Source organism: Myxocyprinus asiaticus, chromosome 15 (assembly GCF_019703515.2).
Source record: "Myxocyprinus asiaticus isolate MX2 ecotype Aquarium Trade chromosome 15, UBuf_Myxa_2, whole genome shotgun sequence".
In the NCBI taxonomy this organism is placed as follows: Eukaryota; Metazoa; Chordata; class Actinopteri; order Cypriniformes; family Catostomidae; genus Myxocyprinus; species Myxocyprinus asiaticus.
Window position 1 is genome coordinate 36789476 of NC_059358.1, and position 16384 is coordinate 36805859.

At 40.1% G+C, this 16384-nt stretch overlaps 1 protein-coding gene across 1 annotated transcript in view; it reads left to right on the top strand.

Annotated features, from left to right (window-relative positions):
- Positions 1 to 270: 270 nt before the first annotated feature.
- LOC127452960 (tumor necrosis factor receptor superfamily member 11B-like) overlaps positions 271 to 16384 on the top strand; it is a 55060-nt gene continuing 38946 nt past the window's right edge. Inside the window, exons 1-2 of the mRNA XM_051718874.1 lie at positions 271 to 408; positions 10684 to 11047. Of these exons, the coding sequence (XP_051574834.1) occupies positions 361 to 408; positions 10684 to 11047 (412 nt within the window). The 5' untranslated portion in view covers positions 271 to 360. The remainder of the gene's footprint in view (positions 409 to 10683; positions 11048 to 16384) is intronic.

Genomic DNA, 16384 nt, shown 5'->3' on the forward strand with positions numbered 1-16384 from the left:
AATCTTTCTTGAGTATGATTGTGCCAATGCTTGCTGGACATTAGATGATTAATATTATTATCAAGGAAATGTGTTATTGTTGCAATTTGGAAATGGCGTGTCTTGTTACTGACATAAATAGCCTCAAAAAATCAACGTCATAGTTTGATTCATGAAGCCCGTCTCCACATTTCCCGAATAATCTAAAAATACTCACTTATTTCATACCAGTTTCATCAAGAGAGCACTTGCCGCAGGTAACGATTTTCTCCCCAGACAGAGGATGGACAGCAATGCCAAAGTGGGTGGGCACATTCTGACATTATCCCTTAACTATAAGTGTGGAAACGGTCTGGTCCATTCGGACTTTTTGCGAGACTTATGCGTGTGCTGAATATGCGTCCACCGACAGCAGTGAAATTACAGATGGTGAGTATGATGATGGTCTGTCTGCTGTCAGCAGTGAGCCATTCTTTACTAGATCGGCTGGTCCATTTCATGATGCTGCTTTGTATGTAAAAACGATTGACTGCAGATGATTATAGCGGATTACTCGTATTAAAACGATGTTTGAAACCTAACGGACATTTTCTGTACAATCAAGAAGCGCGGGTGAATGAAGCGTCTGATCGATAGATGTTTTACGCGACAATATTTGCGCTGGAACGTATTTAAACGTTCGGGCGTTTGAAAGACGGGCATCATAGGTACCTTCGCAGACCGAACGCGCCAAAAATCAAACATCATTTTTTGGGATGCCCAAAAATGCTTTCTAGTTTGGCACATCACTTAGTTTCAAGACGCAGCTTATTGCCAATACGATTTATATTGCCTTATCTTACCCAGCATAAGCCTAGGATAAGCCACAGTGAAGTTGTTAATTTGAGTGTACTGTACCAAAAGAATTTGCTTAGCTCCGTTTTCAGTGGAACTGTTTTACTATTTTGACACGCCGTTGCAAGGTTTTTATTAACAGTAGTCTAATATTATAAAGCTTACCATAAACGGAGTTAAATCTCCATGACCTGATCTTTACATTACAGTGCCCATATTACATCCATTAGCTTAGGCCTACATGTATAATTAATTAGTGTAGTGATAAAGTTATTGCATAATAAATACTTGAAGCTCTGCATAAAGAACATTGTGATGTAAATGTAAACGTCTTACATTTTAATGGTAATATTTGATTAAAGTAAATATATTTTTTTCTAAAGTTCGTTTGAATCAGTAGAAAGGATGGGGCTCTTATCACTGATACAAATGAATGAACCTATTGATAAACCTCAATTTTCTATTGACGAATTTGAATTTAATTGTTGATAGTTTCAGTCTCTTTCTTTTGTGCAGCTATGTAGTGCCCTTTGATGTGCTTTGCATATGTGGCTATATGTGGTTCTGTAACATTATTTGCATGAATACATGTTTTGGAAAATAGTGATCAAAGTTGTCAAACACGATTCAATGGACTTTCCATGTGTTTGTCTTTTTTCGGAAGACATTATATGTGGGCATGTGAATTCCCTTGGAGGTGCTCTGTAGAATAATGATGGTTGAGCTGGTTGAATATGGAAACAATCTAGCTGTTATCTGGATAGGGTGAATACATCTGAACTTCCCTAAAGGGTGTCCTCTCAGTTTGGCTGTTGCTATAACCTCCAGAAGGCAGAAAGAGGTAGTTCTTCAAATCAGCATGATGTGTTTTTTACCCATCTACGAGATTGCAGAGGTCATGGCTACATTAATCAAAATGTGCACCTACATCGTTTTATCAGTCAGAAGCAAATCATTATGAAAGGACCAGTATTAACTTGCTCTTTTATACCAGCGCTAGTAGTGTCAACTCCAAGCCTGAAGTCCATTGTTGTCTCTTTTTTTAAATATTTTTTTTTACTGTCCCTCCCAAGTGGCGTAAATGATGTCAGATCTCAATTTGTATATTGTTCAAATTCATTCGGAAAATATATATCCTTCACAGAAAATGATACTAATGGGGGAAATGTTTGTGCATGTTTCTGATGGCTTTAAATGATGGCTTCAAATGATTTAAATGATTGTCATGCTAAATGTTGATTATAAAATAACTAAAACAGTCTCACTCTGTTTTCTTTGAATCTGAGCTAAACTTAGCCAAACCCCATCTGTCACAGGACAGAACTTGTCTAAAAGACCTGATTTTGAATGTACAGTAACACAATTTTGACAAAATGTGTGGTTACTGCATTTTGCCTCTGCAGGGCAGTATACTTCCATTTTATGATGTGAATGCATGTCTAGACTATTCCTTTAAATATCCCATAAGCTAAAAACTTTGGGAAATCATCCATTTAAGCCACTGCTCTAAAGCATCTAAATAAAGCACATTTAGAAAACCAAGATGTGCTTTAAACCAGTGGCTCTCAACTAGTTTTGCTTCAAGACCAAGATTTAACACCAGGCATCAAGTGGCAAACCAACACAGTACAAAATTTGTTTATTGTATAAAAGTAACTAAACATGTCACCGGATCTTCCATGGTTTGAATGTATATTTCACTGTGCTACTGTATAATTTTCATTTTACATGCATTTCATGACAATTAATTGAATTGTCAATTTCAAGGAGTGTCTGGACAATTCCATCAAATATCGCATAAATGTTTGGGAAATGATCGTAATTTATGCTGCAACTCTAAAACTGCTCTAAAGGAACTCAATACAGCAAATACATTAACTCAAGATGTGCTTTTAAGTGGTTCACAAGTGGTTTTGCTTGAGGATCCAAATTTTACTATAGAAAATCAATTGACCAGTGGCACAGAACGTAAATAGTTTTCGTACAAAAGTAAATTTCCTTAAATCAAACATTGAAGTGTATTAATATTGCCAAAGAAATGCATAGACCCAATAATATCCAATAAATATGACATAGGCTGAATAGGAAAATTTAAAATTTTGGTTTCTAAATGTCTCTTGAATTTCACCACAATTATTCACAGCACAATACAAGTTGTGGTTGGTATACAATCCATGTTTGTTCTTGCTGCAAGCAAACCACATTTAATGTAGTCAGGGTCATACTTCCTTTTACCTTAGTTTTGATCATGGGTTTTTTTGAAGATAAGTGCATGTCACGCAACCTGTCCATGTTGACATCTTTTAAATTTGTCTTGCTAGCTTCTACCAAGTGACAAATGAGTTTGCGGCAAAATACCAGCCCTCAACAGATGTCAAAAAATAAAGATATGGGAAGTTTGTTCTTCTTCATTTAGATAGTTGATCAGCCTATTCCTATCCTATGCATCTGTCATAAGTATTATATGATTAGTTGCATTTTATATCCACAACCTTTTCCGAACAGACTTTGATCCATTTTTGAGTCATGAGTTGTGACTTACCATTTGAAAACCACTGAAAACCACTATAGATTAATTGTCCTTGAATTTAAGTTTTTCTGAGATACATGGTATCCATGACAAATAAGCTGAATATTTTTATTGGAAAAACTAGTATGGTGCTGCTGTCAATTAAGTTCCTCTTACCAGATTGACACTAATTGTATTCGTGATATGTTTATTGTCTGCACTATTTTTGTCTAGTATAGTTCCTTTCTCTTAAATGGAAAACTGAACCACAGAGAAAGATTGTTGGTGGACTAGGTTCTGTAACTTGTGATGTCCTGTCTCCAGTGTTGTGGCTCGTTTGCATTAACTCCAGTATCTCTCTCATCTGTGCATTGTGTGCGAGGCTGATGGCTTTATGATGAGGATGTAAGGAGAACCACTGCCTTGTTTGATGCCAGGCCTCCCAGACAGTGAACTGATAACCCACAGGGGCCGGAGAGAGAGAGAACTAGGGAGCTTTGCAGTCAGAGTTCAACAGTGATGTAGGTCTATATGATGTAACCCTGTAACTGTAATGAGGAAAGCCTTGCAGTATCCTAGGAGACCACCTGCACTCAGCACCACGTGATCCGAACACAACCCTCTTCAATTTTACTCAAGTAACTTTTAACAAGCTTGTTATTCAGCAATTGGTAATGATGATTACATTATTAGTTATGTTGTTGTTAAAATAGTGTACACACACTTTCTCATCCTTTAAGTATGTAGATGTTCCATTCATAACTGGATCCACGACTACTTTCTTAGAACACCAGGATGTCTTCCTAGATGTTCCATGGTTTTCCATTCACAACTGGATCCACGGATGCTTTCTTAGAACACAGGGATGTCTTCCCAAATGTAGTGTACCTTGAAATCAATTTGAATTCAGCGCTTACTTGGGGCCACTGGATTCATGTTTGTGAGTTTCTTTCAGGTCATTTGAATGGTGTAATTATGACCATCAGAAACTCTATAGTAGTGTGTAATTTTTGGTTTGAGAACTGTACATGTCTGTCAAATGATAAACTTGTTAAGAGCGGCAAAAGGCTAAAAGTTCACTGGCTCTTCCAAGGTTTGACTGTATATCTGCGGCATTCACTGTGGCAATTTGCATTTTACACAGTGCCTTTTATGATAACAAATAGAATAGTTCATTTGATGGAATGTCTGGACTATTCTTGCAAATAGCACATCAAAATTTGGCAAATAATCGCAATTTATGATGCAACTCAAGATACTGCTCAACTAACTAAATCAATAAAGCAAATATATGAACTCAACATGTGCTCTTAGTGGTTCACAACTGTTTTTTCCTCAGACAAGACTGATCACATTGTGAATTCAGCAACAAGAGGTCAAAAGTTCTGCTGCTGAAATCGGTCTGTGCTTACCGAAATTCAAACCACTGCTCCTAGTGGCTGAAGCTGGAAGTGTTGGTGAAGTGAAATGTCCAAAGAGTCAAGGAGGTATAGCTGCAGCCTGGAGATCTCCAAAAGAGGGTGAGGTAACTCCAGAAGGGGGCAGGGTTACTTCAAAAGGGGGTTGCACTTTCACACACAGTTAGGGTTAGGGAAAGGGTTAGGTTAGGTTAGGTTAGGGACTTTGTACATCTTTGCTGGTGGTTTGGTGCTCTCACACCTTTTTGGAGCTCAGCCTGCAGCTATCCTTCTCCACAGAGTGGCACCAAAAGCTAGTTTTATTTTTAGTTATAAATTATGTAAAACAGTCAAGAGGACCATTGACTGAGTCAATGTTTCTGTGTCAGGCTGGTCAGGATACTAAAACAAACAGGGAAATTGTTATGGTGGCACAGAGATTCAATGTTTACAGTTTTTGAGGAAATCAGTCTACAAATGGTTTACTTATAGTTGTCTCTGCATGTTAAGCTGGGGTAGGAGAAAGTAAACTCAGCAAAAAAAGAAATGTCCTCTCACTTTCAACTGCTTTTATTTTCAGCAAACTTAAACTTAACGTGTAAATATTTGTATGAACATAAAAAGATTCAACAACCAAGACATAAACTGAACAAGTTTCACAGACATGTGACTAACAGAAATGGAATGATGTGTCAAAATTTTGAATTAGTAGAAAGGATGGGGCTCTTAACACTATTACAAATGAATGAACCTATTGATAAACCTCAATTTTCTATCGACGAATTTGAATTTAATTGTTGATAGTTTCGGTGTCTTTCTTTTGTACAGCTAGATAGTGATCAAAGTTGCATTAAATACTGCAGTGCATCTCCTCCTCATGGACTGCACCAGATTTGCCAGTTCTTGCTGTGAGATGTTACCCCACTCTTCCACCAAGGCACTTGCAAGTTCCCGGACATTTCTGGGGGGAATGACCCTAGCCCTCACCCTCCGATCCAACAGGTCCCAGACATGCTCAATGGGATTGAGATCCGGGCTCTTCGCTGGCCATGGCAGAACATTCTGTCTTGCAGGAAATCACGCACAGAACGAGCAGTATGGCTGGTGGCATTGTCATGCTGGAGGGTCATGTCAGGATGAGCCTGCAGGAAGGGTACCACATGAGGGAGGAGGATGTATTCCCTGTAACGCACAGTGTTGAGATTGCCTGCAATGACAACAAGCTCAGTCCGATGATGCTGTGACACACCGCCCCAGACCATGATGGACCCTCCACCTCCAAATCGATCCCGCTCCAGTGTACAGGCCTCGGTGTAACACTCATTCCTTCGATGATAAACGTGAGTCTGACCATCACCCCTGGTAGGACAAAACCACAACTCGTCAGTGAAGAGCACTTTTTGCCAGTCCTGTCTGGTTGATGCCGGTGATGTCTGGTAAGGACCTGCATTACAACAGGCCTACAAGCCCTCAATCCAGCCTCTCTCAGCATATTGCAGACAGTCTGAGCACTGATGGAGGGATTGTGCATTCCTGGTGTAACTCGGGCAGTTGCTGTTGCCATCCTGTACCTGTCCCACAGGTGTGATATTCGGATGTACCGATCCTGTGCAGGTATTGTTACATGTGGTCTGCCACTGCGAGGACGATCAGCTGTCCTTCCTGTCTCCCTGTTGTGCTGTCTTATGCGTCTCACAGTACGGACATTGCAATTTATTGCCCTGGCCACATCTGCAGTCCTCATGCCTCCATAAAGCATGCCTAAGGCACATTCACGCAAATGAGCAAGGACCCTGGGCATCTTTCTTTTTGGTGTTTTCCAGAGTCAGTAGAAAGGTCTTTTTAGTGTCCTAGGTTTTTATAACTGTGACCTTAACTGACTACCATCTGTATGCTGTTAGTGTCTTAATGACCGTTCCACAGGTGCATGTTCATTAATTGTTTATGGTTCATTGAACAAGCATGGAAAACATTGTTTAAACCCTTTACAATAAAGATCTGTAAAGTTATTTAGACTTTTTACAAAATTATCTTTAAAATACAATGTCCTGAAAAAGGTACGTTTCTTTTTTTGCTGAGTTTATTTTAACATCAAAAAAGTTACAAACTTCAGCTTTAATGTAGTCTGGGTCGTATTTATCTTACTTTGCATAGTTCAGTTCATGTTTTTTGAGTGCCAGAAGGCTAAAATTTAGTGATCTTTCCACAGTTTGGCTGTATATCTGCAGCAATCGCCTTGCTAAAACATCAGTTAAAGGACTTAATGATTTCCTCACCGAGTTCCACCACCTGCTGTGGGGAACACAATGTTTGGTCTAGAAACTCAGCCGTGAGGGATTTACAGCTTGGCATCCTTCCTCTTTCTCATTCTTTCTCTCTCAGTGCTTGTGAATCCTGCTCATTTGACAAGAGCCAAGAGCAGTCACACCATGGCCTGGGCAACATTTTAGCAAAATGATATGCGCTGTTCCGTATACGTATTGCAGCAGTTCCGAGATGAAATGTCTACTGAGTGGCACTAAAAGCGAGTTAAATGTTCTCCCAAACAAATGAGATTTTTAAGGTAAATACTCTATCAGGTGTTAAATCAACAAAACTCACCTCTCTACCCGAAACCTTAAACCGAAACCTAACCAATAGTGTCAGAAAAGCAAATGTGAGATGACATTTTTTTTTTTAAGCAACCACCATTTTGTGGCATTTCAATGACACTTCCAGCTAACATTTCAACTCACATGCTCTGCAGGACTTGTACCCTGGTCCTTTACATTACAAGTGCAATGCTCTATCTACCACACAATTTGATCAAACTCAAAAATGCTTGTAAACAGGGGCATATATTCTGGGGTTGATGGGAGGAGATAATCCCCCAATAATCAAAACAAGCAAGTATGACCCCCCCCCCCCCCCCGGCCCCGCCCACATGATCAATGGAAACATGGGTAATTGCTTCAAACTGCAATCCCCCAATGTTCAAGCCACACCTACACCATTGCATGTAAATTATGTAATGCAAACACTAAAATATATCACATTATAAGTCATGCACTATAGTAAAATTGTTTTGATGTGATAAGATATCATGATATCAGAATCAGAATGAGCTTTATTGCCAAGTATGCTTACGCATACAAGGAATTTGTCTTGGTGACAGGAGCTTCCAGTGTACAACAATAAAAAACAATACAAAAACAGCAGCAAGACATAGATAATAATAAAAATTAAAAATAATTATACACATATGTACATACACACACAGACACATACATACATACATATACATGTAGTGCAAATCTAATACATATCTGTTATCTGTTATGTACAGTGCAAAATACAAATCTGTGATGTACGGTGCAAATGTTTTTTATTTGTATTTATTCTTTTTTTAGAGGAATGAAATGGCAGAAGAGGTTGGATGTGTTGGATAAATATAAAAAAGACTAAACTGTGTATTGCACATTAATTATTGCTCAATGGAGCAATTTAACTGTTCATGAGATGGATAGCCTGAGGGAAAAAACAGTTCCTGTGCCTGACGGTTCTGGTGCTCAGAGCTCTGAAGCGTCGACCAGAAGGCAACAGTTCAAAAAGGTAATGGGCAGGGTGAGTGGGGTCCAGAGTGATTTTTCCAGCCTTTTTCCTCACAGTAATCCTCTCAGCAGTCTGAACTATCCTTTGTAGTTTTATGATGTCTGATTTCATAGCTGAACCAAACCAGACAGTTATTGAAGTGCAGAGGATAGACTCAATAACTGTTGAGTAGAACTGTATCAGCAATGCCTGTGGCAGGCTGAACTTCCTCAGCTGGCGAAGGAAGTACAACCTCTGCTGGGCCTTTTTCACAATGGAGTCAATGTGTGTCTCCCACTTCAGGTCCTGTGAGATGGTAGTGCCCAGGAACCTGAATGACTCCACTGCTGCCACAGTGCTGTTTAGAATGGTGAGGGGGGTCAGTGTTGGGGTGTTCCTCCTAAAGTCCACAATCATCTCCACCGTTTTGAGCGTGTTCAGCTCAAGGTTGTTTTGACTGCACCAGACAGCCAGCTGTTCAACCTCCCTTCTGTATGCAGACTCATCGTCATCTCGGATGAGGCCGATGACAGTGGTGTCATCTGCAAACTTCAGGAGCTTGACAGAGGGGTCCTTGGTGATGTGTAGAGGGAGAAGAGTAGTGGGGAGAGCACACATCCCTGGGGGGCACCAGTGCTGATTGTACAGGTGCTGGAACTGAGTTTCCCCTGTCTCACAAGCTACTGCCTGTCTGTCAGAAAGCTGGTAATCCACTGAAAGATAGACATGGGAACAGAGAGTTGGTGTAATTTATTCTGGAGTATAGCTGGGATGATGGTGTTGAAAGCCGAACTGAAGTCCACAAAAAGGATCCTTGCAAATGTCCCTGGTCTGTCCAGATGTTGCAAGATATGATGTAGTCCCCTGTTGACTGCATTATCCACAGACCTGTTTGCTCAATATGCAAATTGAAGGGGATCTAGAAAGGGTCCAGTGATGTTCTTCAGGTAGGCCAACACAAGTCTCTCAAATGATTTCATGACCACAGACGTCAGGGCGACAGGTCTGTAGTCATTAAGTCCCGTGATTTTTGGTTTCTTTGGGACAGGAATAATGATTGAGCGTTTCAAGCATCATGGGACTTCACACTGCTCCAGTGATCTATTGAAGATCTGTGTGAAGGTGGGGGCCAGCTGCTTAGCACAGGATCGAAGACATGCTGGTGAGACGCCATCTGGGCCTGAAGCTTACCTCATCTTTTGTTTCCGAAAGACCTGGCTCACATCATCTTCACAGATCTTAAGTGCAGTTTGAGTAGCAGGAGGGGGGTTGCAGGAGGTGTTGGTGTTTGTGTGAAGTGAAGGTCAGAGTAGGTGTGGGGTGTGAGATTGGGCCTTTCAAATCTGCAGTAGAACACATTCAGGTCATCAGCCAGTTGTTGGTCCACCACAGGGTTGGGGGTAGGAGTCCTGTAATTTGTGATTTGGTTCATGCCACTCCACACTGATGCAGGGTTGTTAGCTGAAAACTTGTTTTTCAGCTTCTCAGAGTATCTTCTTTTAGCCACTCTGATTTCCTTGTTCAGTGTGTTCCTGGCCTGATTGTACAAGACTTTATCCCCACCCCTGTAAGCATCCTCTTTGGCCTGATGAAGCTGCCTGAGCTCTGCTGTAAACCAAGGTTTGTCGTTGTTGAACTTTAAATAAGTCCTAGTAGAAATGCACATATCCTCACAGAAACTGATATATGATGAAACAGTATCTGTGAGCTCATCCAGGTCTGTGGCTGCAGCCTCAAAAACACTCCAATCCGTGCAATCAAAGCAGGCTTGTAGTTCCCGCTCTGCTTCATTGGTTCAACCCTTTACAGTCCTTACTACTGACTTGGTTGATTTTAATTTCTGCCTGTAGGTTGGAAGAAGATGAACCAGACAGTGATCAGAGAGTCCCAAAGCTGCTCTAGGGACAGAGCGATATGCATCCTTTATTGTTGTGTAACAATGATCCAGTATGTTCCTGTCTCTGGTGGGGCATGTAATGTGCTGTTTGTATTTGGGCGGTTCATGTGTGAGATTTGCTTTGTTAAAATCCCCAAGAATAATAATAACTGAGTCCGGGTATTGTTGTACTGTGTCTGTGATTTGATATGAGGAACAGGGTGAAAAGTAAGTGTTAATAAACTGATAATCTGCCTTTTCACTTGTGATTTGAGTGAAAGTGAATAAAAGTCATTGTTGTTGTAGCGTACAGCGAGCCACATAAAAATCATTTTACAAAAATGTATATAGTAATGTGATTTTATGAGACCATGTTATTGAAAACTGTCATTATTTTAAAAATGACCTAATTAGATTTGAGATCTTAGGTTATTTATTTCACCATTTTTTACTTGATCTAAGAATCATTTTTACAGTGCAGGTTTTCGCTAAACTGTTTATCCTATTTGTTTCCTCAGCTCTTTGCCATGTCTTTCGCCTGGGCCTACCACGAAATACCCAAGTACCAGCACCGAGACCCAGTGACGTTTAAGGTGATGCTTTGTGACCAGTGCCCACCTGGCACGGCCGTGGAGCGTCATTGTAGCTTGGAGGAACCCACCGTTTGTGCCCCCTGTCCAGAGAAATGCTTTGCAGAACAGTGGCACTGGGGCGACAGCTGTCAGCATTGTACGTCTGTCTGCAAGGAAAGGCAGATCATACGAAGGGAATGTAACAGCACTCATGACAGGATCTGTGAGTGTATTCCTGGGTATCACCTGGTGGTGGAGTTTTGTGTCCGACACACCGCCTGCCCACCTGGTTCTGGAGTCGTAGTGCAGGGTAAGTACACTCATCGTATGTATACTATTTGGCCAATAGAATGTGGACACCTCCGTCTTATTATTGACCCTTTTAAGTGAAAGTTAACCCAAAACTTAAAATCCTGTCATCATTTCCTCAGACTCAAAGAAGCCAGGCACCGTTTTCCAACATCAGTGCCTGATCTCACTGATGCTCTTTTGTCTGAATGAGAGCAAATCCCCACAGCCATATTTCAACATATAGTGGAAAGCCTTCTCAAAGGAGTGGAAGCTGTTATAGTTGTAAAGTAAGGACCAACTTCCCATTAATGCCAATGGTTTTGAAATTAAATGCTCATCAAGCCCATTTGGGTGTGGTGTTTGGGTGTCCACATACTTTGGGCCATATAGTAAATGTGCTAAAAGCTTATTCATGAATCTAAGAGCACCACTGTTCCAACCACTGTGTCTAAACACATCACTCAGCGAACTCACAGATTTGCCAGACACCTCAGTCATTTCTCACACATAAATACCAAAAATCTCATTCACCAGTTTCACACATTGTGAGAATACCTTAATTCCTCAGATCGCTTCAGTCCATTTCAATTACAGTTATTGGGGAGCCATTAAGATGGTTTTCTGTGCCAGTCAGCTGACCCTGAATTAAACCCACATTGTACTCATAGTCCTTGTTTTTACCATTTTAATAAAGTTTTCTTCTTGTATGACCTGTTTCAAGGTTAAGAAAACACACTCATTTAGAAGGAACATACGTTCACAGTTGGCCAATACCTCCCCTAAGCTTTCCCTGGCAGTAGTTTGAACAGTTGGCTGCGTTTCTGTGTTGTCAGAGTACTTGTTAATCATGCAGTATGTTGTGTCAGTGAGAAAGATTGCCGGTGGCTGAATTCCAACAAAGCAAGTGGAATTAATCACTTCTGCTGCAAGTAAGGAAGTGCTTGAGTGACAGTGGTATTCGTTAAACATAAATGGGTTGATCTGTGATGTTCTTAAATGTCTGCATGATCCCATATGTTTTTTCTTGACTTTTTTCACTCTTTTTAATTAGGTCTAACATAATCCCTCAGTCTTTCTTTTTATGTGAATTACTGGCTTCCTAGCCCACATATACCACATCCTTAAAGGGAAGTCACTGTCCAAAACCTCACAATATTAAGAAATCTGAGAATGGGTTTCCACAACCTGTAAATCTTTAAATAAATAAACACATTTTGCTTGTCTTATATTTATATTTCTGGGGCATAGTTACATCAGGGGCATCATGCAACTATTTTTTTTGAAGGGGCACCAAGGTCAGACACAGCAACCCTTGTATAAATCACTGGACACAGTAACACCTTTTTAATATAACAATTAAATTTACAACTGTTTGTCAATAAGTGTGTATCAGTAATGGTTGCATTTGGTTACATTTTATGAGGTGTAGTGTGTGTCTGACATCTTCAGGCAGTTTTACATAACTTTTTTGTGATCTTGCCACCTTTCTGTGCTGGTATTTTGCAGACACGACAAGACAGGTGGTGCAAAAGGCACCAGCACCAGTGGCCAGCACAAATGCAATGATGCCCACAACTGCTTCAGCTCAACAGAGTGAAAACATGTAGCCTATTTTTGAATGAGGCTTCACTGTTAATATTGTATTCCGTGTTTAGTGTAAGTTATAGCAAAAAAATAAATAAAAATCTAAGTATATTAAATAAATAACATTGCATTTGCATTTATCCAAGAGTGAGTTATTTCTCCCTAAGATAGTTTAACCATGAATAGAACTAAGCCAAAATGTGAAATTGCTCACTCGTTCACTATTCTCTATAGTGATTGCCACACAATACACTCTATAAAAAAAGGGAGCGATCATTTATATATTATAGATCAGTGGGAGCGATAGATCAGATCAGACTGTGCTTAAGAGAACTGAATAAATAAAAGCTAAATGCCAGCTGAATAAAGTTATCTCTGTGAGATGGTCAATGACACGCCTACTGAGGAACCATGTGAAACTGCCTTTTGTTACTTAAAGTTTTTATAATGACTGAAAAGGAGAGAATTCACACTGAAATAAGATAATAAGCAACTGCTTTCTTTAAACATGAAGAAAAGAGAATGTAAAGAAGTGCCGTTTTTTACATTAAAATTTTTTTATTGATTCCTGTATTAACACATAAAAGCAAGAACATATACAAACAGAATCAATACTTAACTCCCTCTATTACTACCCCCCCAAATCCCCAACCCCAAACCCTACCCATAAGAACATCCCAGTGGTCCCACATAATTATAGACACACAAAAACAAATATTAAAAAATAAAATAATTAATAAAATATAATAAATCACAAGCATAACCTCTACATCTCTCCACTGTCCCTCCCCGAGAGCCCTCCAAAAATGCCAAATATTTGCCCCACTTTCCCATAAACAAGTCCAAATTACCCAATCCTCTAGATACCCCTTCTTCAAACACTGCCACCCTCGCCATCTCTGTACACCACTCTGGAAAGGATGGCACTCCGTCGGACTTCCAACCCCTTAAAATGACTTGTCTGCCAATCATAACACTTGTTAAAACCCAATTATATTATACATTTGTCCCCCAAATTTATGACCGCTTCGTCTACCAAAATACAAAGTCTGGGGCAAAGCAAAACTTGAGTGCCCAAAACGTCAAACAAATAGCTCTGCACCTTCATCCAAAAATCTTGAATCTTAACACACCGCCAAAAGGCATGAGTTGTGTCTCCAACTTCTGATTGACAATGCCAGCATTTGGTGTGTCTTTAAGACCAAGCCTATATAATCTAGAGGGGGTCCAGTAAAATCTATGTAAAATCTTAAATTGCATAAGGCGAACCCTTGCATCTCTAGATGCAGATTTGACATTTTTTAGAATCCTAGTCCACACTTCTTCCTCCAATACCAAATTCAAATATTTTTCCCATAATCTCTTGATAGAAGCTAAAGCTCCATCTCCCAGACTCTGAATCAGCAGGGAGTAATACACTGATGCCTCATGACCTTTTCCAAAAGCAGTAATCACCTCTCCCAAAGCATCTGCCGCTTTAGGGGGGTGTGCGCTACTCCCAAAAATAGTACAGAGCATGTGGCACAGCTGTAAATACCTATAAAACTGAGATCTGGGAATCCCAAAATGATGACCCAAATTCTCAAAAGATCTTAACACTCCACTCTCATACATTTTGCAGAGTGTAACAACCCCTCTCACAATCCATTCCGACCAACAGAAAGGGGACTTATTGATACATCATTTTGGGTTCAGCCATATGCTTGAGGCAACATTTAAATAAATGTCTGAATTAAATACTCTGGCCACTCTTGTCCAAATCATGTGCAAATGTGAAATAACAGGGTGTGACTTAACTTCTCCGGTTAGTTTAATTGAAAGACTTTGCAATGGTATATATAGGGGCAAGGACTTCCTGTTCAATAGAAAACCAGGGAGGGGCTCTCTCAGGTGGAAGCGACCAATGAGCCAAATGCCTGAGACCGAACGCATAATAATAAAACAAAATCTTGGGTAAGCCTAACCGACTTTTGTCAATCGGCCTATGTAATTTGTTGGAATGTAGTCTGGGATGTTTACCATTCCAAATGAAGGACTTCACAATTCTATCAAATTGCTTAAAATAAGAGATGGGGACATCTATAGGGAGTGACTGTAGCAGGTAGTTGAATTTTGGAATACAGTTCATTTTAATAACATTAATCTTCCCAATCATCGATAAATGTAATGAAGCCCATCTGTCCACATCGCTCGAAAACTTTTTAATTAAAGGGTCAAAATTAACACTAACTAAATCAGACAAATTTGCTTGGAATAAAATACCCAAATACTTAATGCCCTGTTTGGGCCACTGAAAGTCGCCCAGCTGAAAGGCCGTTACTGGGCAGTATGCAGTCAGAGCTAAAGCTTCGGATTTAGACCAGTTGACTTTGTATCCAGAGAACTTGGAAAAGGAATTAATAATTTTGTGGAGGCAAGGCATAGATCTAGTGGGGTCGGAGACGAATAATAAAATATCATCTGTGTAAAGCAGAAGCTCATGCGCCACACCTCCCGCCACCACCCCTGGAAAATCATCCTCCTTTCTTATCGTGGCTGCTAATGTTCCAGGGCAAGACAGGACAATAATGGGGAAAGAGGGCAACCCTGCCGAGTGCCCCTATCCAGAGTAAAATTATCTGAAATTAATCCATTTGTTTGTACTGCTGCTACAGGGTGTCTATAAAGTAACTTAATCCAACCAATGAATGTACTCCTGAACCCATACATTTCTAAAATCTTAAAAAGATAATCCCATTCTACCATATCAAGCGCCTTTTCGGCATCAAGTGAAATGGCAGCGACCAGAGACTGATCATTTGCTACTGACCACATGATATTAATGAAACGCCTAATGTTATCAGAAGAGCTGCGGCCCCGAATAAATCCCACCTGATCTATATGTATAAGAGATGTCATAACCTTACTTAAATGATTAGCCAATATTTTGGACAAAATGTTTACATCTAGCTGGATCAGGGAAATCGGACGGTAACTTTTACACACACTTGGATCTTTGTCCTTTTTAAGAATCAGACTGATCCGGGCTTGTGTCATAGTTGGAGGAAGCTTTCCGTTCTTTAACAAATGTGGAGCCAGATCTGGCCCCGGAGCTTTGCCGGTAAGGCCTTAATTACCTCGTCAAGTTCCTCCAAGGTTATCTCAGAATCAAGATAGTTTTTTTGCTCATTCGTCAGTTTAGGAAGTTCTAAAGGTTCCACAAAGTTTCTAATATCTTCATCAGTAGACAAAGACATAGAACTATAAAGATCAAAATAGAACTCTTTAAAAGCATTATTAATATCAGTGGCCGAGGAAAAAATTTCACCACCAGCAGATTTCACTGAGGGAATGGTAGAAAAAGACTCTTTCTGATTTATATATCTAGCCAAAAGCTTCCCTGCTTTGTCCCCCGACTCAAAAACAAGATTACACAGACCATATTCCCCATTAATGCAACAATCAAACCCTGAACTTCCCCCCGAACAAAACAAACAGAAAAAAGAAAAACGTGCGCATTAACCCCGCGCAGGACAGCAGCAACTGGTGTCAATACCTCTAAACTCAAAGAGTCCACGTACGCCTACGAGAACCCCCGCAACAACTCTGCCATTGGATTGCTCAAGTCCGGTGCTTCTGCACAAATTTTGTGAGACAAAATTACATAACAGAAAATACTTTGTAAAACAGACCCCAGCCAACAGGCAGAATAACAGAAAAAACATGTAGACTCATTCACAGAACCATCTCGAAGGTGTGATCCTCCGCAAAACAAACAGCTGATATAAAGCCG